Below are 22,363 nucleotides of genomic sequence, written 5' to 3'. Positions count from 1 at the left end.
TATAGGAATGTCTTAATTATAGAAATCAATTACAGTTGTATGATGGACAGCTTTGGAAGTTCCCTGCCAAACAGTATGCTGACAGTAAGACTTGGGTATTTTCATCTGTATGGGATTGGTGCTAAAATACGGAATAAGTCAAATATCTGGAATAAGGAATAATTATGCTAAATCTACTGGCTTAATCTTTTTTAGATACCGCACAACATGCTTAAACATATACTAACACATTCATAAAGTTAGAAAACTTGAATATTATATGTTCACTTACAATGGCAAGCATCAAGAACCAGGAAAGATACTTAGCTCTTTCGTTTTGTGTACATGGAATTCATTTGGATTACTTTTTCAGGATGTCTGCTGCAGTCAGTATGCACTTGTGATGATGTGCTATGAAAGAGGAAAATGCTAAATGCATTTAATATGTACCAAATAGGAAAGATATGGAGAGCTCTTCTTTTTGGCTGATTTTTTGTTATGCGTTTCCAACCTGTAATGTTTTAAGAATACAATTTTAAAGTATATGGCTGAAAGATTTATTGCTCATACAATTCCTTATGAGCATAAGACTGTCCTTGAGACTTTCTCTATAGTGTCAGTATCAAATACTTTCCTGCTGACATTGGAACACAATTTATTATTGGCAGATCTAATATCCCATAATAAAATAGGCCATGATTGAAACAGGGTACTGAACCCGATTCTTTGATATGCCTTTGGGGTTTCAAGTTAATGGTACTCATCAGCTCTTAAGAAGTTCTTAGAATAGCATCAGAATGTGGCCTTCATTGGAGAGGGATTAACTGGAAATTTTTGCTCATAAATTGTGTACGCAGTTGCAATGGCTCTTGGTCAAGTTGTGTCAAGATGCAGGTCTTCTGGTCCAGAATACAGGTTTTGAAAGTATTGTATTCCACAGTTTCTCTATCATAACTATCACATAACTTTGGGATTATAAGAATTTATGACACCATAATAGTTCACTTCTGAGTGATAGGGAATTGCAATATGTTCTCTCCAGAGAAGAGCCTTTCTCATATGATGTTTGAATAAAGGTCAAATGTAAATTTAGATGTATTAAGTCAGTCTATATTTTTGCCTTTCACTGGGAATATATTTTGAAGTTATACTGTAGTAGGAGACTTGGGGTACAATCCATATCTTACTAATTATAATGGATATATCTTGGCCCTGTGGGGAAGAAGAAGGACCGAGGGGACAGGAGCAGGCAGAAGTAACATCGGGGCCTGCTCCTGCTGGACTCTTCCCCCCACCCCAAAGGGCAAACTGCCATCTTGGCCCTGTGGGGAAGAAGAAGGACCGAGGGGACAGGAGCAGGCAGAAGTAACATCGGGGCCTGCTCCTGCTGGACTCTTCCCCCCCCCCCACAGGGCAAACTGCCATCTTGGCCCTGTGGGGAAGAAGAAGGACCAAGGGGACAGGAGCAGGCAGAAGTAACATCGGGGCCTGCTCCTGCTGGACTCTTCCCCCCCCCCCACAGGGCAAACTGCCATCTTGGCCCTGTGGGGAAGAAGAAGGACTGAGGGGACAGGAGCAGGCAGAAGTAACATCGGGGCCTGCTCCTGTTGGACTCTTCCCCCCCCCACAGGGCAAACAGCCATCTTGGCCCTGTGGGGAAGAAGAAGGACCGAGGGGACAGGAGCAGGCAGAAGTAACATCGGGGCCTGCTCCTGCTGGACTCTTCCCCCCCCCCCCCACAGGGCAAACTGCCATCTTGGCCCTGTGGGGAAGAAGAAGGACCGAGGGGACAGGAGCAGGCAGAAGTAACATCGGGGCCTGCTCCTGCTGGACTCTTCCCCCCCCCCCAGGGCAAACTGCCATCTTGGTCCTGTGGGGAAGAAGAAGGACCGAGGGGACAGGAGCAGGCAGAAGTAACATCGGGGCCTGCTCCTGCTGGACTCTTCCCCCCCCCCCCACAGGGCAAACTGCCATCTTGGCCCTGTGGGGAAGAAGAAGGACTGAGGGGACAGGAGCAGGCAGAAGTAACATCGGGGCCTGCTCCTGCTGGACTCTTCCCCCCCACCCACAGGGCAAACTGCCATCTTGGCCCTGTGGGGAAGAAGAAGGACCGAGGGGACAGGAGCAGGCAGAAGTAACATCAGGGCCTGCTCCTGTTGGACTCTTCCCCCCCCCCCCCACAGGGCAAACTGCCATCTTGGCCCTGTGGGGAAGAAGAAGGACCGAGGGGACAGGAGCAGGCAGAAGTAACATCGGGGCCTGCTCCTGCTGGACTCTCTCTCTCCTCCCTCCCTCCTTGACTCCTTTTCCTTGTGTGTCATGTCTTTATTAGATTGTAACCCTGAGGGCAGGGACTATCTTTTTTGCTAAGTGTAAGCCGCTCCGAGAGCCTTTTTTGGCTGAGGAGCGGGGTATAAGTATGATAAATAAATAAATAAATAAATAAAATAAAATAAATAAATAAATAAATAAAAATATAGATTGTATATTTCTTATAGGGACTTCATTTACAAACTAACTTGATTAATGTATGAATAATGTATGCATCTCTAAGAAAATGCTATTTGTCTTACACTACAATTCTAAACACACTGGCCCAAGTGCAGAATTCTTTGTACAGTCTCATGTATACATGTGAACAGGAATCTCCATTAATTTCAGTTGGGAGTCTGATGTATTGCACTTCCTCAAAGCATGCACAGAGTGCAAGCACACGTCAGCAGAGACAGAGGTCACTGGCAGCAGGCAGATGTTCACGAAGTGAAGGAATACTCAGACAGCATTTTGAACTACTAATCTAAGTTTACTTTACAAATATTTACATAGAGCATAACATAGTTGAGGAACTTTAACACAATAGCTCTTCACACAAACTCTCCACACTCTTCAATCACATGTCTCATATTAATAGCCTTGTGAGCCAATCATAGTGTCCACGTGCAATAAGAACACCGGATTGCATCACCAGGATTGTGTTGCTATGCCTCAAGAAAAAAAAACATGGGCAAACGGCCTTGGTCAGAGAGCCATCCAGCTGCACATCCTGGCTGCTCTCAAAGACCTTGAGATGGCTATCTCAGAGGTTGTTACTTTTGTTCTTCAGTTCCAGAAAAACTTCCACTTAGATATGAATACTTTCAAATCAAATACCTGACAGAAATCAATCTGCGTGTGCCAAAGGATGTGTCCATTGACCGGTTACATGTGCATGGGGAAGCTCTCTGCATACCCAAATACGCTGTCTAGAACAGATTACTGGATTTAAAACATTATGTGGAAGCAAATCCCACTGATTTCATTTACTGTCATTGCCATTTCCTTGGAATTGCATTCATTGTTGCTTATTTACCAGCATTTTTCTAAACGTCATACTTAACACTGTATAAATTGGACATAGAACAACTTTACTTAGTCATGTTAAGACTGTTGTAACATTATAGTTAGTTATATCAATATGGCAAAATATTGCCTAAACATGCTATAAATGCATTAATATAGGTATGCATTATATAATATGCCCTGTATCACTTAAAATAATTATAGAATACCCTGGATTCTAAACTCTGGGTTCAGTGGAAATCTCAGAATTGATTTGGTGAAAAATATTGTTCTTCTGCTACAGGGCTTCTTAAAAAGGTCCAATTGTATGAAGAGGGGGAAATTCTCAGTGGCAGTTCTTGATAATGTCATATGGGACATTCTGCCTGCCTCAGTCCCTCACTCACAACAGTGATAATTTATTGAGCCATGGAGGTGGTCACTCTGACACTCTTTTCCTTCCAGCCCAATATACAATAACCTCCAACTCTTCCCTACGTTAGATCACTGAAGTAACCATTCTTCCTCCTCCTTGAGTAGGATGGAATGATTGAAATGAGAGACTTTTCTTCTTGCTGGCTTGAGATCATGCAGGATGGTAGTTAATCCATTCATCAGCTCCACTTGTCCATGTAGAATGGGAACAGAACAATGAGACTGCTGTGGGCCCCTGGACCAAACGGTGGGCTGGATGACATTAGGCCTGAAATCCCACCCCCTCCGATGATGTCATCTGCTCCCATTCCACCCACTTTTTAAAATAAATAAATAAATTCCTCCATGCAGAGAGAAGCATGGAGCACCAGGCTTCTCTCTGTAAGGAGAATGGGATTTGTATTAAAAACCATTCAACTCTTTTCAAAAAGAGTTCTTCAGTGTTCCCTGAAATTTTCAATTTTTCTGTTAAAAAAATTGTGGGGGGGGGGGGGCGGAGTCTGCAGGGTAGTGGAGGGATTCTCTTTTCCTGAATTCCCACTCCTGGCCTTCACAAGTCTGCTTCCAAGATTTTTAATCACATGAATTAAACTGACATGTGTGGATATTATTGTGAGCTTCAGTAAAATATTAGTATCCAGTAATATAGATAGAAAGAACTTGAAAGTAGTAAAAGATAGCCACCTAAACGTTTTAAGGAAATTCACGTAGTATTTCAGATTAACTGTGGTAATTACATGCTTATCAAAATCAACTATCGTACCAGAGGATGACAAAGATGTTAAACATATGACTGATTTCTTTAAAAATGAAACATGTTCCAGAGGTAAGCCATAGACTAGAGGGTGGAAAATCTAATTTTGGATGGAATTCAAAGTGCTATGGTTGGCTATCTGCTAATGCCTGAGAGAGATTTCAGCTCCCCCATCCCAGGATCAGCCTTGCAGGGGGTTGTCTGGAGTGCCACCCCATGCAGTTGTAAGCTCTGGTGCCAAATATAAAAACCACCCCTTCTCCTGCGTATGTATATACAGATGTGTTTTCCACACGTGCCCAGGATAGGAAGATTAGATCTGCTTTTGATATTAAGCATTGATGAAGCCTGCAAGTCCACCTAAAGGCTGCATAGGCTGCTTCAATCCCACTGAAGGAAATAGAATTTAAGCAGCCTAGCTGTGTCCAGGAAAGCAGCCTAAAACTAAAGTGAAGGTTTGGTATTAGAAGACTAATATTTATATCACACCTAAAATACATTAGGCACACTCAGACAAAATGTTATAATAGAAAATCCTAAGTTTAGTATTTTTAGTTTAAAAATATTTACTAAGAATCTTTTATTTAAGAATGTGGATGGAAATATGTGAGATGGAAATATGTGAGGGAAACAATATAATGTATGAATTAATCATTCACTGTGTTTAGCTCTGCATTAGCTACAAGATGCTTGGGGGAAAAGTGGAGTCATTCTGCGCATTGGCTTAATGTATGCGATATATTATTGTTTCTATTTATTGGTGGTGGAAAGTAGACAAGAGTAGTGTAGAGACCTCTCCCAAGATTACTCACTAAGCTAATGTCAGACTTAACAGTAAAAGCTGGGTCTCCTGTGTCTGTGCTCTAGGCCATAACAATTCTTTTTGAAAGCAGAGTGCCTGTGTGATGCTACTAATTATAGTTCTGAGGGAAACCAAATCCTGTTCCCTAAAGCAGAATTCTAAATGTCCTGGAGAGACAGCACTTAGTTCACTGATCAGATGGAAGGTATCAGCTGTCAGTTAAAGAAAATACATGGCTTGCATAAAGGGTAGTCCATGAATCAACCTAAAATTTGAAATCAGAATTTCTACATTATGCCAGCAAATCCTGAAACATGAACACATTCCATTAGTATACCACAGCCTCTCCCAACCTGGTGCCCACCAGATATGTCAGAGTGCCGCTCCCATGATTGGCCGTGCTGCTATATAGGAAGGCTAGTATATAGGCTACACTTAAGAATAGTGGTGATATCCACCATCTTTTGTTGTTATTTTTTTTATCTTCTTACGTCAAAGTAGTTAGTTGTGTTAAAGTAGTTATCTGTTGCACCTAGTAGCTATTGACAGATGCATTATCCATGTATTTATCTTTAAAAAACCACCACGTTTTGCCTAGTGACTATGGAGCAACTGTGGCAATAAGCTCACTAGTTTAATCTTAAGTGTTATGTCTATAAGCATTTTATTTTGTTTGTGTTAATTTTACTGCCTGTCACAGGGGTGGAGAACCTTTTTCAGTCCATGGGCCAAATTCCAATCTGGGAAAGGCCTGCATTCCATCTGTGGGTCGGAGCAGAGTTAAAGTAGACATGGCCAAGACGTGATTCTTGCAGATTCTACTTGGAGGTGAATAGGTCAAGTCTGCTCTGAAATAACCAGGACTGAACCACTAAGCAGCACTTCCAAACAGCATTCCAAATAGCAAACCTCTGCATGTTTACTTAGAAGTAAACAGGGATCAGCCTCTGCATGTCTACTCAGAAGTAAGCAGGACTGAATCACTCAGCAGCTTTCTCTGAGGCTACCACTGAGTGCTGAGAAGAGGAGCCTTTTTCAGTGCTTGACAGGTATAAGGTCTTCTCTCAAATCAGCTGTTGATAGGAGAAAAAAGCTTTTCCCTGCCAGGAGAGGGGGCAGAGCCTTGCAAAAAAGCTGATGGGCTGGATGACGAACCCCTCAGGCCGTTTCTGACCCACAGGCTAGAGGTTCTTCATGTATCTTAAATACCTGTATTTTCAGAAAGAGCAAATACTTTTTATATTCAGTGTCTCTACACCACTTGTAATTTTTAACAACCTCTATCATGTTTCTGTTATGTAAGCTTTTTATAAAGAACTACGCCTGCAGAAGAACCCTGACCAAAGGCCCATCTAGTCCAGCATTCTGTTTTCCACAGTGTCGACATAGCAGGATGAGAAGTCAGTAGCCCTCTCCCCCTGTTGTTTCCCAGCACGCTGTCTCTGATACTGGAGGTGGTATATAGCCATCATGACTAATCACCATTAGATAGCTTTATCTTCCATGAATTTGTCTATCCCTCCCTTTAAAGTTATCTAAACTACTTAGCTCCAAGGTTTTAAAGCTTTTCTTCTTAATGAATATGACCTACTTTGTATTAAAATGGCAAATAGTGTTAGGACTTATCAGGAAAGGGAGAGAAAACAAAGCACAAGGCTACGGTATCTACGTATGGTGCAAACATATTCAGAATAGTGTATGCACTTCTGTTTCTCCACTTTGAAGTAGATGAAGTACAATTGTACACAAATGGCCAACAAAAATATTTAGGATCAGAGTAGGTTATCGAAAATGTCTTTCTGTCTAAATCTATTGTCTATTTATTTCATTATAATGCTACCTAAATATCATTTCACTTTATTTTTCTTAATGTTTTGAATATCTTTCAGGCCATTTAATTAAATGAGATGGTTGTTTTCCTTTTTGTGTGTGCTTGTTTGACTTTCTTAAAAAGGAAAAACCCAGTAATGCGATAAAACTTGTTTGGCATATTTTTATAGACTTGAACTAGAGCTGGAGACACTGAAAACAAGGTGTGATTCTCAAGTAGCTCAGATATCCAGGGAGACGGTTTCTAAAGACCTTCAGGTTCAAGCTCTGCAAGAAGCTGAGGTGAAGCTGAGAGCACAACTAGCTAGTATATTACAAGATATTGAAAGGTACATGATTTTAAAAGACTGTTCAACCTTTGTATTTACAGGGCCTTTTTTCATGCTCAATCTCCGTGCACACCAACCCCATTTTAGCCCTTGAGCAAGAATTCCACAATGCCAGTAACACAGTGTCTGTACTTAATAGATCACCGAGCCATGTCTGCGTTGGGCTGTTTGAACGGCTCTGACCTTCTATCTTAAGAAGACTGCTCGCCTTTGAAAGCAGAAGGTAAAAAGAGAGCCAAGTGCACAGTCTGACATAATGTTGGCATCTTCTGGCTCTCTGCCCACATGCAACTCAGGGGAGAGAATGAGAGAACTGGGGCTGGTTGCTGCCATGTCATGCTATGCTTCAGCTCTCTGACATTTTTCTGGCTTAAAGGGCCAGTAGGCTTTAAAACAGAAGAAAGTTAGAGCTGAGCATGCATATTGACATGAAGGCAGCCAGCCCCAGCAAACTCTCTGATGTGCTATAGCTGCAACCAAACAAGAGATGGCCCCCTATGATGGCATTAAGTTAAGAGGTCATCCAAGTATTAAGGTCATCCAGTGTGGATAAAATAATCCAGAGAGTGTGATGTTGTGGTTAGAGTGTCAAGTTAGGACTGGGGAAACCCCGGTTCAAATCTCCACTCAGCCATGAAGCTCACTAGGTAACCTTGGGCCAGTCCCTATCTCTCAGCCTAAACTACCTTACAGGGTTGTTGTGAAGATAAAATGGGAGAGGGCACACACACCATGTATGCTACTTTGAGCATACATGGAGGAAAAGCAGGATATAAATGAAATAAATAAATTGCTATTTAGTCCAGGAAAGCAGCAAATTACGAGCCTGCTCTTATTTCCCTTTTCTGTGTTTTACGTACTTAAGTGCTTTAGCTGTACACATATGCATCATTACTTTCCCATATTAATCTCTTTTTTGTGTTTCCATTGTGGTGCAGCACTAATATTTTTGCTGAAAAAATCTTTTTCGTTTCCCATATTTTTTGGTATCAGGCCCTTATATCTTGTTATGTGATTCCATTTCTCTGTTTTGAAATGTTGGGTTCTTTTCCTTCCTGATATCAAACTATAAAATTGCTTCCTTTCAGAATAACCTCATCTGTTGGAAGAAATGTATCCTGGGATGAGCAAACTCTTTGCCTGAATATTCTCTCTTAGCTTCACTTGTGTGATACTACCATTGGGTCTTTCCTGTCTCTGTATCCTAAGAAGACTTAGTTGTTATCTTACTCTCTGTGCTGCCTGGTGGGTTGGAGTCCCATGTGTTATTCACAGCACACTTGAGTTTTAAAGGATTAAAAATGCTGAATATTTTGTTGCAATAAAGCACTGATAATAATGAATTTCTTGCCTTCCTAATTTAATAATCTAAAAAATACTCACCTTGTTTCTCCCTGCTTTAGGTATAAACAGCAGCTTTCACTTGCAGCAGAGAGAGAAGCGATTCTGGAAAGAGCTAAAGTACAAATAGAGCTGGACTGGCAGCGGCGTTGTGAGAATGCTGAAAGGAATCAATATCAGAAATCAGAGGCTCTAATACAGAGCCTGTCAACAGCTAGGGAACAGGTCAGAATTGCATTACATTGCCAGCAGCTTAGCACAGAGTATTATCAGAGGCATCTTTCATGATGGAAGATTTGATGCTTTGGGAGTGGTCATTCTGTGCTTTTAGCAAATACTTGAGGCGTTCCATCTTCCTCAGGGACTTAGCATGCTCTTCTTGTAAAGTATTCAGTCTGTGCTGATTCAGAGAATGCAAGGAATGATTTGGTTTAAATAATGTATATAAATAGCAGGTCTTAATATAGGACTAGCTGGTTCTTCTCAGGAAGATTCTCCCCGCCCCGCCCCCCCAGATAGGAGTGGAAGTCCAGTTGAAAATCAATTGGACAAAAAGGCAGGCCAGAACTTTATTTGGTACAGCTTTATCAAAGCAGAACATACAGAGAAGAATCCTGTTTCTGGCAACCTGCATGCTGTCATAAATGGCCCAGCCCAGCCTGTTGCCTGGTACATATTGGAAGGTGGAAAGCAATAGCCATTGACAGTTTAAGCCATTCCTGAAGCTGCTTCCTGAACATCTGGGGGCATAGTGATGGTATCAGAACCTGAGGTACACTGACCATTTCCCATACCTTCAAAGCCACTCACGGAGTCACTCTTTTGTGTGAGAGAGCAGGAAGCCTATCCCCACCCACATCTCAACTAAAGACCCTGCTTGATGCTCCAGTACCACAGAAGGATGACAGCTTAGTTTGTACTTCACTGCCAAATTACTGGAAGCTGCAAGTAATATAGCAACCCAGAATAAATGTCTGAGAGCCAGATAGTGTTGCTGAAGTCCAAAAGGTGGATACCATTAGGCCTGTAGAACTCAGTCCACTTGAAGGGAATGGGATGTAGATGTATGATGCCTCTTCTGTGGGAAGTGGTGAAGGAGCTTACAGCTTCATTAATTTACTTCCATGCTCATTCAGTCTCCCCAGGATCAGTGGATGCTCATCATGAAAGATTACCTCAGTCCAGGTATAAATGGTATAAATGGCCTCCTGGGCTAAATTGATTAAGACAGCTGAAGGGGAACAGATTGGAAGTGAGCACCATGGAGGGAAAATGTATGCTGAGGACCTCCACTGACCTAGTGCTTGAGTGGCTGTGGTAGATAGAGAGCCAGTGTGGTGTAGTGGCTAAAGTGTTGGACTGGGAGTCAGGAGATCCAGGTTCTAGTCCCCACTCAGCATGGCCTGTCTTTAACTAGGCAGTGAGCTGATGACCAGAAATTCCACTCAGGTCTGCTTAATTCAAGAATTGCTCCTCCCCTGAGCCACAATCTGATTGAGAAGGAGAAGAAAACTAAGTGCACTGAGGCCACATAAATCCTAATCCTAACCCTGAGGCACAGTACAAAGTGGTACTCCTGAACAAGTGGAGATCCAGCCTTTCCATACAAAATATCTAAGCAACTTTTTTTTTTTTTAAGAAGAAGAAGAGCAAAATGTGCCCAAATTCTGAAGTTGTTTATGTAGTTCTGGTAGCAAGAATTCTCCCAATAAAGAATATGTTGTGTTGATTAATTACCAAACTATATCTTAGATACATGGAAGTGAATTGGTCAGGGCTTTAATATGATGTGCTCCATCATTTTTAGAAAGCCACTTTGCTTTTCTACAAAACTGTCTATCCAGGGTTGCAGATGTTTTCTCTGGGTTGAGTTTAATTTAGATAAGAAAGGAAATTACACATTGGGCATGTCTACACCAGCCTTATATCTTGGGATCCTCCCAGGATTGTTTCTGTGCATCCAAATGCCACACAGGGGATCCTGGGAGCAGGCAGGGATGATCCCTCCATTTTCCTGGGATAACCCTTAGGTGTAGAAAGGGCTATTGTGTGTGTGGTGTAGGTGGTGGGATTGTATCAAAGGTACCAAGAGGCTTGGGGAGTTTTCCCTTGAAAAGAAGTGTTGTTATGTTACTATAATTTTGTTTTGCAGGTTACTGCTGAACTACAAGAGAAGGAACAGAAACTGCATGAAATGGAAATGATCTTGTCTGCTGTAACCCTTGAGAGAGACCAAGCCATTCAGGAACTTCAAAAACATGGTCACTTGCCAAAAGGAGAGAAACAGGTTAAAATTATTTAAAACTTTTTCTTGAGAGCTAATCCTAGGACACCTCACCTTAAAGCTGCTTCTGTAAGAGAAGCTGTTTTATTTATCTAAGATATCTGAATCAAAGGGAGATAATTTATCTAACTTATTTTGTATCTAACAACAACTTCCAATGTGACAAAATGCTTCCATATAGGCAATGGCATGCAGCCCACGTCACAGTTGTATATGCATATATGTGAGTTTCGCTGCATGTACAGGTATTGGAAAGTCATGATTGCACATGGCTTTCGAATGTATAGACACCACAAAAAATCTTGAAGCCATCTGATTATTGGGGCTGACTTGAGCATGAAATTGGTAAGTTATAAAATTTACAATGAAGAAGGCAGTGGACAATATCCTCTATCCCAGTTTATCCACAATGCAAAATTGCTTATTTCTTGGGATCTTGGAAAATGTCCAATCTACAACAGCAGAGGCTGTTGTCCGGAAATGCAACCTTGTGAAAAAAATTCTGAGGGGCAAAAAAGAAGAAAAGTACAATCCTATACATGTCTATTCAAAAGTAGGTTCCCCCTGATTTCGTCTTCTAAATGTTTGATGTTTTGCCTGTTGCTGTTGGGAAAGCAATACCTTTCTTGATGGATGCAATCCAATGAACATCCTATTTCTTCCCAACCTGTCCACTGCAGGAGACAGAAGAGAAGGCTAGAGTGAATTTCTTTTATCTTTCTTCTGATATGAGTATTGTGCCCAAGTTGCTCAACTGTGATTTTCTAGATGGTTATATTTATTAAGCTTTCGAGCTGGTGACCCTGTTTCTTTGTTAGTATTGTTCTCTCTCTCTCTCTCTCTCTCTCTCTCTCTCTCCTGAGCATATTTGTTGAGTGTTAGCTGAGTACATTAAATTCTATGGAAGTCAGTAGAATGGACAACATGCTTGTCTAAGGCACTGAAGTCAAATAGAACTGATCTATTGCACGTAAGGAATGGATACAAGCAATATGTAACTTTTCCCATAGAGGAAAGGATAAGGATAGTTCAAAAGTCGGCAGCCTCACTCTGGGCTAGATACTCTGGGAAGAGGAGGAGGAGCAGCGAGCTGGGCAAGGGCAAGTGTCATATGCTACTTGTAAAGTAGTCGTTAGTCTTATTGCTTGAGAGCTGACAGGGATTTTCAGATGGTGGCAATGACTTGGAAGCCATGATCCCTAATTCCTGAGTACAGAATCACTTACTAAGGTGCACATGAGCATAAGCAGCAGCTTTTTGCCCATACCATAAATGTGAGCATCATTCCATAGAGACTGGGGCTTCAGTTGCATATGTTTGATTGATAGAAACTGCAATTACACACATGTACCAACACAAATGACATCATGTACATACTTTGCTACTCAGAATTACTTTCTGAATATACAAAGTAGCACATGAAAAAGCCCCAGTAAGATTTATACAAAGGATGAAGGGGCTAAGAGCAGTAGCACAGCCATATGTGACTCATTAGGTCAAGCCTGGCTGTAAAGTTGATTGCTAAATATGTATTTAAAGTGGAGACAAAGGTTTTGTGGCTACTAAAAGCTACCTTTTTACTTTGACTTCCCAGCAGCAAAGGCAACTCTTAATGCAGGTTTGAATTGCAAACATGCTGAACTACAAATGGGCTTAGAGAGAAGCTTGATTGTCCTTATGGCGTAGGCCAGTTATACAGGGAAAGAGACTTTAGCTTGGCTAAAGGTGAACGGAAAAATGTAAGGGAATTAAATGCAGTTATATTACTATGCATAACTAGAGAAATAATTGTAGTTTAGAGTTAATTCATGTAAATATTAGGCAATCTCTGAAAGTATGATTGTGGGAGTGGGCGATCGCTCACCTCAGCTAATTTTTGGTATCTCGGACTTTTAAGTTTGCATCAATATATTGTTGTGGCTAGCTTTGAAAGGCTCTACATTTCCTGACAGAAGCTGAAGGAGAATAGCTTTTTATTGTTTGCTGAGTCATTCTCACTACGCTCTGCCCTTGAAGATTGTAGTACGTGGGTAACTGGCTCTAGCACATTTTATGTGCAACCAGAAATAGAAAGTAGCCTCAAATCTTTCTGCAGAGTTCCCCTTTTAAATAATGGAGTGGATAGAGCTACAGTTAGTCATCAGGTGACACTTTCTGCCTTTGACTCTTATGCAGCAAACATGTTGAGGAGACTACACTTGAAACAAATCTTAAGAGGCTCTAAGCTGCTTTTTGAGGAATTGCCAGGCCTAGAAAATGAAATACATTTCTACTGCCCTAAGAAACAATACACATTGTCTAGATAGGGAGTTCTGTATATTTATAACTGTGTTGTTTAGAGCAGGGTTGGGCAGAATTCAGGCTTGTGGAATCTAATTTTTTATTTTTTTACTAGGGCCCCAACATCCACTTACCAGGGTCTGGTGCAAAAGACATCATTAAAGAATGCTGAGCCCAATAATTTGTTTTGAGTTACAGAACTGGATGCGATTCACAGTCCTTCCACACACAAAAATCCATTCCTTGTTACCCTAAGCTCTCTCCATTTTAGCACTCCCAGGAAATAGAGCTTCGGCTATTGATCAGTGTAAAATTGTAATAAGTAAATAAATAAAAAGGGTAATGTTGTTTGGCTGACCACTGAGTTAGGAGGTACTTGGGTTTGGTACTTGGGTTTGGTCTAACTTAAAAATCCAAACATGCATTATGGAGAATACATATGACTCGCATAGTTGAGCTGGTGCTCACATAATGGGAAATTGTAGGTTAATTAATCCACAATTCGCCATGTAGTTGCTGCAGCATGTTGGCTACTTCCGCTTTTAATCAACAACCTATGATTGGCATGGCAATCAGGCAGATATTTGCATGTTTCCCTGTTGCAGGGAACAACTTCCTTTAATTTAATCAAGGAGGAAGCAAGTATATTCTATAGTTTTAGTGCTTCTGTGGCAGTTGACAACCTTAACAGCATTCCAGGCAGCTTTCAGACTGTGCCTTCTGGAACTAAAATGGATCCTTGAGCTAGGGTGTCAGGTTAATGCCATGCAAATTCATTGTGCACAATATATGTATCAGAGAGCCAGCATGTCTGAAGCTCTTCTGTAAGAGATTACAGACTGTTTTGCCAAGAGTTGCACTCCTAAAGAATCAGGTTCATAGCTTGGGAGTTCTCTTGGACCCAGCACTACTTTTGGATGCCAAAGTGTTGTTAATAGCTAGGAGTACTTCTCACCAGCTTCAGCTGATGTGCCAATTACACCATTTCTTCCAGGAAACAGACATGACTATAATAATTCATTTCATAGTTACACTCAGATTACGCTACTGTAACACATACTACATGGGGTTGCCTCTAAAATCTTTCTGGAAACAACAATTGGTTTAAATACGGTGGCCAAACTTTTACCTGGCCTGAGTCATGTAGAGTATATAATTCTGATGTTGTTTGATTTGTTTCTGAGCTCAATTCAAAGTATTGATATTGACCTTTAAAGCCCTAAACAGTTCAAGATCAGGAGTGCCTCCAGACTAGGCTTTTTTTGTGCTTCATTCACAGCATTTTACATGGATACAGATGATGTGTTCTTCAGTTTGTAACCTTCCTATCTCTCCGCTCCCACTGCTGCTTCCATCTCTTTTTCTTTCCAGAATAAAAACTGCTAAGGAGGAAAAGACACCCTGGTTTGCATGACACATTGTTTAACCTATCATGAGCTACAGCATGTGCTGGGTGCCATTTAAAATATGAAATCCCCGGTCAGGGGTTGCCATGTCTTATTTATTTATTTATTTATTACATTTTTATACCGCCCAGTAGCCGAAGCTCTCACAAAAATTAAAACCATGAAGAGCATAAAAACAACCAACAATTTAAAACCACGAACACAATGTCATGCAAACTCAGCTACCAAGGGTTATCTGAGAGTTAAACAACTGTCTCATAACCCTTGGTTTGTTGTAGGGCTGTACAAGCATTGTTAATTCACAGCTCATTGTGAGTTCAATAGCCCCTGATGAGCATGGCGCATCAGAAGAACCAGGTCTCTTGCTGCACAATGCGTTTTTATTTGTAGCACTAGGGGGGCTCTGTCTGGAAGCACCACAGGATACTTGAAGCACTGCCTTCAGCTGCATGAACTGTCCATGTGCTAAAATCAACCCCTTTGCTCAGTGTTTTTCTGCTAGCAGATGTACTGTCAGTGAGCTCTCGGGACAGGGCCTTCACAGACATGGCACGTAAAGTATGGAATTCCCTCCTAAAGGAGACCTACTTGGGTCCTTCACTACTTGCCCTGCAGTGAGCAGCAAGAACTTACTTGTTTCAGCAAGTAAGTTCTTGCAGCTTTGGTATTAACTGTGGAGGTTTGCACATATTCCAATATTTGTTAACTGTACAGCTGTACAGGAAAGTATATCCAAAACCCATTTAAATCCTCAGCACGGTTCTGTGTTGTCAACGCTACTGCTATCTGTAATTCCATCCTCTACAGCAGATTTAAATCCTTCTTTGTATATGTATCACAGAAGTGTCCAGAGTCTAGTCAGACGGTTCCTGATACAATTGCTCTGCGCTTTCCCTGATAATGGCTATTTTCACATACAGTGGCAAAGCTATAATGTATGAAACCTATTTTGAATACTGAAGGTAATAAAGATATCTTGTGGTGCACTCTAGTGGTTGCCTACTACCTCTTCTAAAAATTATATCTTCCCTGTATAAAAGTGCAATCAGAATAAAACTTAGCAGCAGTGCAGTGCTTTAAAGTGCAATGGCAGATTTAAAACAGCAGAGCTAAAAGATGGAATGCTAAAATGCTAAAAATGCTTGGGAAAATAAAAAAGGTTTTCAGCTGGTGCCGGAAAGAGCATAACGTAGGCACCAGGCAAACCTCTATAGAAAGTTCATTCCATATCCGGGGTGCCACAGCAGAAAAGACCCTTTTCCTGGTAGCCACCTGCCTCACTTCTTTTAGCAGGGGCTCCTGGAGAAGGATGCCTGAAAATGACTTTAGGATTCGGGCAGGTATATATGGGAGGACACAATCCTTCAGATAATTTGGTCCCAAGTGGTTTTGGGCTTTGAATGTTAATACCAGCACTTTGAATTGGTCCCGGAAAGGGACTGGCAATTAGTGCAGCTGGGAAATTAGTGGCATAGTATGATCTCGTTGGCTAGTCTCTCTTAACAATTTTGCTACCCTGTTTTGGACTAGCTGAAGGTTTCAGACCATTTTCAAAGGCAGTCCCACAGATGAGAGATTGTTAGAGCATTGATAACTGTAGTTCGGCTATCTCTGTCTAGATAAAGGTGTAGTTGGTATATCAGCCTAAGCTGATAAAAGGTGTTTCGTGCATATCTAAGGAATGGTTCTGCTTTCTCTCTTTTGACGCTTGAGCAGCCATTCAAAACCACTCTTTGTAGGCTTTAGGCAATGAAAGGAGATTGAATAAAACTGGATGGCATAATGGTCAAACTAAGGATGTCTGGTGTGCCTTGTATTGCTTCTAATTTGTGGTTTCTGTTTAATGTTTGTTCAGGTTTTATGGGTCTTTTGATGTGTATTATCTTTAATTGTGCTTGTGAGCCTCCTTCCAGCTGTTCTAGAAAGGCAGAATATACATGTTTAAAATAAACGTTATGATTATTCTTTATCTTTCTAATCCATCCCAACCTTTCAGGGTTCACTGCAGGTTGTAACCCATCCTCTGTAATAGGGATGGACCACTTGTTGAGCACTAAAGGACCCAGCACCTGGGAAATATATAATAACAAATAATAATATTCAATTAATGCAACATTTTCATAAATATGCAAGAACATTGTGGATGGTAGGTTATAGGCTGGTAAATATAGAGAGTTGGATCCAGAGTTAACTCTCCATGGATGGGAGAGCTCCTTCCATTGGCAGTGAAAATCAGGATCCATTCCCTTCTGAAGAAAGGGAGAGGTGGCAATTTTCACGGTCCTTCTCCCCTGCAGCCCCCAGCGCCGCCTCACACACTTTTCTAGAGGGTCACTGCACCCTCTAGATGAGAAAGGCTGCAGGGGGGAAGGGGAATCAGCTTCCACCCATGGGATCATGCAATTCAAGAATTTCTGTCCTGTACAGCTCTGGAACCAACCCATATGTATTCCCCATAAGGCATGTTTGGAATCTTAAGTTAGACCAAAAAAATATCATATTAGGATGTTATCGTGAAGATAAGTTAATTGAAATGCCTATTTGCACTAATTGCAGTCTCTGTACATCATTTGTTGATTTGATGACCTTTGATGTTTCATTGAACGTATGAAGCTACCTTACTGCCAAGTAAACCATTAGTTTATTTAACCCAGTAATTGCCCAGTTTGCTTGGTAGCAGTTCTCAAAGCTCTCACAAAAAACTGTCCTAACCCTCCTACCTGAGATCCATGTCCCAGAAGATGCCAGGAATTAAATCTGGAACCTTATGCAGCAAAACATGTTGGAAGGTGTGATGTTCCCTCTGACTAGCTAAATTTCCAACTCCACTAGTATTGATAACCCTAACATTCAAAATCATAAAGCAGCACCTGATACATGATACAGGTTTAGCAATCGTGCAGTTTGAAAACATACCAATGTACTATTCTCTTCCCAATCTGTGGCAATTCCCTCTTGGTCATCCACACATGCCACAGTCAACCCATTTAGAAGGGTCCCCTGGCAAAATCGCATCCCCTAACCTCCTTGCAACAGTGTGTCTCAAGTTCCAAGCCAATATATTGAGCTGACCCAGTGAGGCTGAACTCATAAAATACATTCAGTTTATACTAGTGTAAAGCCCAGGTCGTCATGGGTGCTGAGGGCAAATAGACTGAGGGCAAAACATACTGTTCCTTGACTCCCACTATGACAGTCCTCCAGAAGCCATATGGAGGTTACTTTCCTTCAGTGCAATGGAGGACTTTTGGCCCTTGCTTCCTCACAGCCATCACTATTGAACGGCATTTGTTTCTTCCTCTCAGGCCTCGAGCCCACCTCCATTCCTCTTCTCCCACAAGTTAAAACCCAGCTTTTCCTAGGGCCCTGCCTCCACCACTATCTCCCTGCCACTAATATGGCCACTCCAAGAGTGAGCTCAACTCACAAAGCCCAACACCCTCTGTCTGTTCCCGCTTTGTGTTTTCTCCCTGCATGCTGCACGACGCAGAGCTATTTAGAGCTGTATTTCCCCGACTGCCTCAGGTTCCTCAGGGTGTGGAAACATACTGTTTGATTATTAAAGCTTGAGCTTTGAACTTTTTCAAAGTTACAAAATTTTCTGCATGTCTACTCTGCTCAAGCTTCAGTTTAAAACAAAAATGAGCAAAATTGGCCTACTAGATCTTGAGTAATAAGCTTTTCAGTACTGAGAGATTACACTACTGTAATAGAAGAATTACACATAATCACCTAACAGCTGCTTCAGCACCTTTCCTCAGACAGCTGCAATGTTATTTGAAAACATTATGCCTTTTCTACTGTGGTACATCATTACAATTATTATTTTTAAGGGCAGTTTTACAAAACCACTATATTTGTTGGTGCAATTTTACTTGCTTGCTTGAGTCACATGTTTTTCTTTTTGGGTGTAATTCTTGTTTGCTTTTTTAATTGCTTGGTTACTCTGCAGGCTACTGTTGGAGCCATTGAACTAGGTTTTCCTTCTGCTGAGATCCAGAGTTTACAAGAGCAAAACAGTACCCTGCGGGCTGCTATTGCAGAAATGAGGAGAGAAATGGAAACCCTTAATAATCAGGCACCTTCCCCTGAACATATCAGAATAAAAATACAAGATGCAGATAGGACTGGCTGTGCTGCAGTTTCATTCAGCCCTGGATTGGGTTAAGTATTACGGAAGACCGTCTATATATGTCCCTTTCTATACCTGCCTTTTAACAGGTGCTTCTCTTCTCTCTGTGTTCATCTTCTCCTTAACTGAATGTTTAATATTCTTCTTTGATTGGTCCCATATATCCTCAGGCATGGCCATTATACAATATACATTCCCAAAGATCTTTCAACCATAGCAAAAAGTAACCTTGAACTCATTAAAGCTAGATTTGTACAAATGGGAATCACTGCAAGTTAGTCGCTAGGACAAAATCAGTACAGTCAAAACTCATGTTTTACTCAAGACAGTATATTTATTTCAGAGTATTTCAAGCTACATTGAGTTAAGATACTTTCAGGGAATATCTCATGTTATTGCAGAAAATGGAGAAAAGATAAAAGAAAAATTAGCTTTCAGTTCCTGCATAAACAGATACTATTGCATATGTACCAACTTATAGAAGCCATATAAAGCAAAATAAAAATATCTTATCTAGATGCAATTTGAACACATTCACTTATCCCACCATTATCCCTTCTCTTATTGGTGCTTCCAGTGGAGAAGGGATAATGGTGGAATAAGTGAATGTGTTCAAATTGCATCTAGATATTTTTATTTTGCTTCATACAGCTTCTATAAATTGGTACATATGCAATATTATTTGTTCGTGCAGGAATTGAAAGCTAATTTGTCTTTTATTTTTTCTCCATTTTGTGCAATAACAGGAGATACTCCCTGAAACAATCTTGACTTAGTGTAGCTAGAACATGCCCAAGGCCATCAGGAAAGCTTTGCAATAGTTGACACTTTCCTATCAGGCAGTTTGTGGAATGCTTAATTTTCTGAATTAACATTGTATTATTTGAAAACTAGGTTTTTAAAAAACATAAATGTAAAAAGAAATGAAATAACCCAATAAATACTGTGCAGTGCTTATACAGGTACCAATCCCTGATGCTATTTCCATTTTTTTGCCCTTTTTACATGCACTTGGGCATTCTTGGGGGAAATGATTTTTATTTACACAGATAATCAGCCATTCAAAGCCACCTTCACATCTGCAAAGTACTCAGCCTGATTGTCATTGTCTTTATTTTTACAGACTATGTTCAATCCCTGGAAGAGGAGATCAGAAAATTGAAGAAAGAATCCCGGGCAATGGACAAACAGCATGAAAATGCATCTGAAGTTCATGGGAAATTATTTGTGTCTTCTCTAAACTCATCCAGTTGTAATAAAAATACTCAAACTTCTCATCAGGACCACATTATCAGTGGGAAGGATGGTAAGGGGAAAAATCTTAAGTCCAATTAAAACATGATAAATTTTCTAATGGAAATTTCCATTTCTGTGTAGGAAAAAGTATGAAGATAGCATGTTTGTGTATATGCACAGGGAAGATTCATTGCAATGTTATGTTTTTTCCTTCTTAAAAGAGCTTTCCATGTCAGACTTTTATAACATTTGAAGTGTTAAATCTGTATTTAGAAAATTTTAACTGAGGTGCATGGAACCAAATGCAGGCATCTTGATACCATTGAAAGGTAATTTGTGTTTTCTCTTTCAGGTACATTGCATTCAGATGAAGTTGCTACCGAAACTGCTTTGAAAAAGCATGACATCAGAGCTCCGCAGGTGGATTCATTGGCAACGCAAGAACCACAAATGGTAGGGAAACGTTGAGATACTTAGTGCCCTTATGATTATAAAAATATGTTTACCAAGAGAACAAAGTTATAATAGCCAGTGTATGCTTGAGAACAGGGGCTTGTTCTATTCAGAAGAAAGCTAGTATGTTTCTCAGAACTTAATTTGCTTTACTTTTACTGTAAGAACCCTCGTATACTCTGGTCACTACACCCTTAATAATCTACACCCTTGGAGTTAGAATCAGTACCTACCCTTCAACCTCCACTAGGAGGCACTGTGACTCTATATGTCTCTGCTGTGCGTGGATTATCTGATTAACAACATAGTTCTTCATCGTGGTCTCTATGCATCACACATATGGGCTTTGCGCCTGCGCAGAGACCAGACCGGAATCTCCAATAGCTTAGGGAAACGCTTTTGGGCGGGAACCCCTCCCCCACGCTACCGCGCATGTCCACGGGATTCCCGCCCTTCCCTCAGTTCTTCGTCGTCCGCCATTGTGCACAGACGTAGAAACCGTGTTCTCTCCAGCTTTGTAGTGATACTTACCTCTTTTTGCTTCGCTTTTACTCTCTTTCGGCACTTCTCTTCTCTTTTTCTTGTCTTACCTAAAAATAATAATAATAATAATTATATATTGTTGTTATTTCCTACCTTTTTTCCAGCGATCGCTGATCGCTTTCGGCGCCTGAGGCGCATGGCCGTAAGGGCCCCTTTTAGGAAGTGCGTCAAATGTGGCGCTAAATTGCCACCTAAGGACAGTCACTCGCTCTGTGTACTGTGTTTGGGCGAGGCGCATAAAGTTCAACAGTGCCACCATTGTATGGCGTTTACCAAACAAACGCGGAAAAATAGATCAGATAGACTGCGGTCTATACTCTGGGAAAAAGCTCTACGAGCGACTGAACCTACGCCTCAAAAGCGTAAGGAACAACCCTCCTCAAGGGCAATGGAAAAACCTCTTAGCCCTGAAGTCCAATCAGTTATTATTGGTGAGGAGTTGATGGCGGATAACAGGGCCATACCCCTGACGCCAGGCCGATCCCTAGCGGTCTCCGCAGCCAAGAAGATTTCAAAAAAGGCTCGGACCCCTAAATCGGCGGAACAGCTAAAGAAAAAGAAGAAAAAGAGGAAGGACGCTGAAAGACGCTCCACCTCGAGGGTCGATACCCTATCTTCGATACCCGCCGAGCCTACCAAGTCGGCGCCGACCTCGGTATCGACGCAATTGCCGTTACCAGCACCTTTACCGACAGCGAGGAGTTCGATGTCGGAGGGTGAAATTCGGGACTCCACATCAGTTGCTTCCATACCATCGGCTCAGGTACCGTGCACGGTTGAGCTAGAGGAGCCGACTGGGCTTGTTCCACACCGACGACGCCAATCTCCTGGCCCGGACTTTGATCGAGTATCTCAATACTCTGAATATCAATGGGATTACCCTTATGATTGGGAGTATTACCGGCCTCAGGACTATTATCCTTCGGAGCGCAGACGGTATGAGCACTTTGCACAACCTCCCCCAAATTCAAGAGTTTTGCAAATTCCTCCAGATCCTCAATCCTATACACCTCGCAGCCGAGATAGTAGGACCGAGCGAACAGAACATCGATCGATACCGACTGCAACTGTCGTCGCCCCTTCACCTCAACATGAGCGGGCTTTGCAGCCAGTGCATCAGACGGTGCGGGCGGTGCAAGATTCTCCTGATGAGGACTACAGGTCTGATTCAGACTCTATAGTATCTGTAGCCCCATCTATGCCTTCACCTGACGATATTGTAAATAGTCATGAACCTGTCT

The 22,363-nt window shown here is 41.5% G+C and overlaps 1 protein-coding gene across 1 annotated transcript in view; it reads left to right on the top strand.

Annotated features, from left to right (window-relative positions):
* Positions 1-22,363, top strand: part of CCDC57 (coiled-coil domain containing 57) — a 62,053-nt gene that overhangs the window by 15,889 nt on the left and 23,801 nt on the right. The window contains exons 7-12 of the mRNA XM_063120203.1: positions 7,289-7,447; positions 8,851-9,013; positions 10,941-11,075; positions 18,711-18,921; positions 20,014-20,196; positions 20,479-20,579. Coding sequence (XP_062976273.1) covers positions 7,289-7,447; positions 8,851-9,013; positions 10,941-11,075; positions 18,711-18,921; positions 20,014-20,196; positions 20,479-20,579 — 952 coding nt within the window. The remainder of the gene's footprint in view (positions 1-7,288; positions 7,448-8,850; positions 9,014-10,940; positions 11,076-18,710; positions 18,922-20,013; positions 20,197-20,478; positions 20,580-22,363) is intronic.

Source organism: Elgaria multicarinata, chromosome 3, assembly GCF_023053635.1.
Source record: "Elgaria multicarinata webbii isolate HBS135686 ecotype San Diego chromosome 3, rElgMul1.1.pri, whole genome shotgun sequence".
NCBI lineage: Eukaryota > Metazoa > Chordata > Lepidosauria > Squamata > Anguidae > Elgaria > Elgaria multicarinata.
This window is presented reverse-complemented; position numbering and strand designations above follow the sequence as displayed.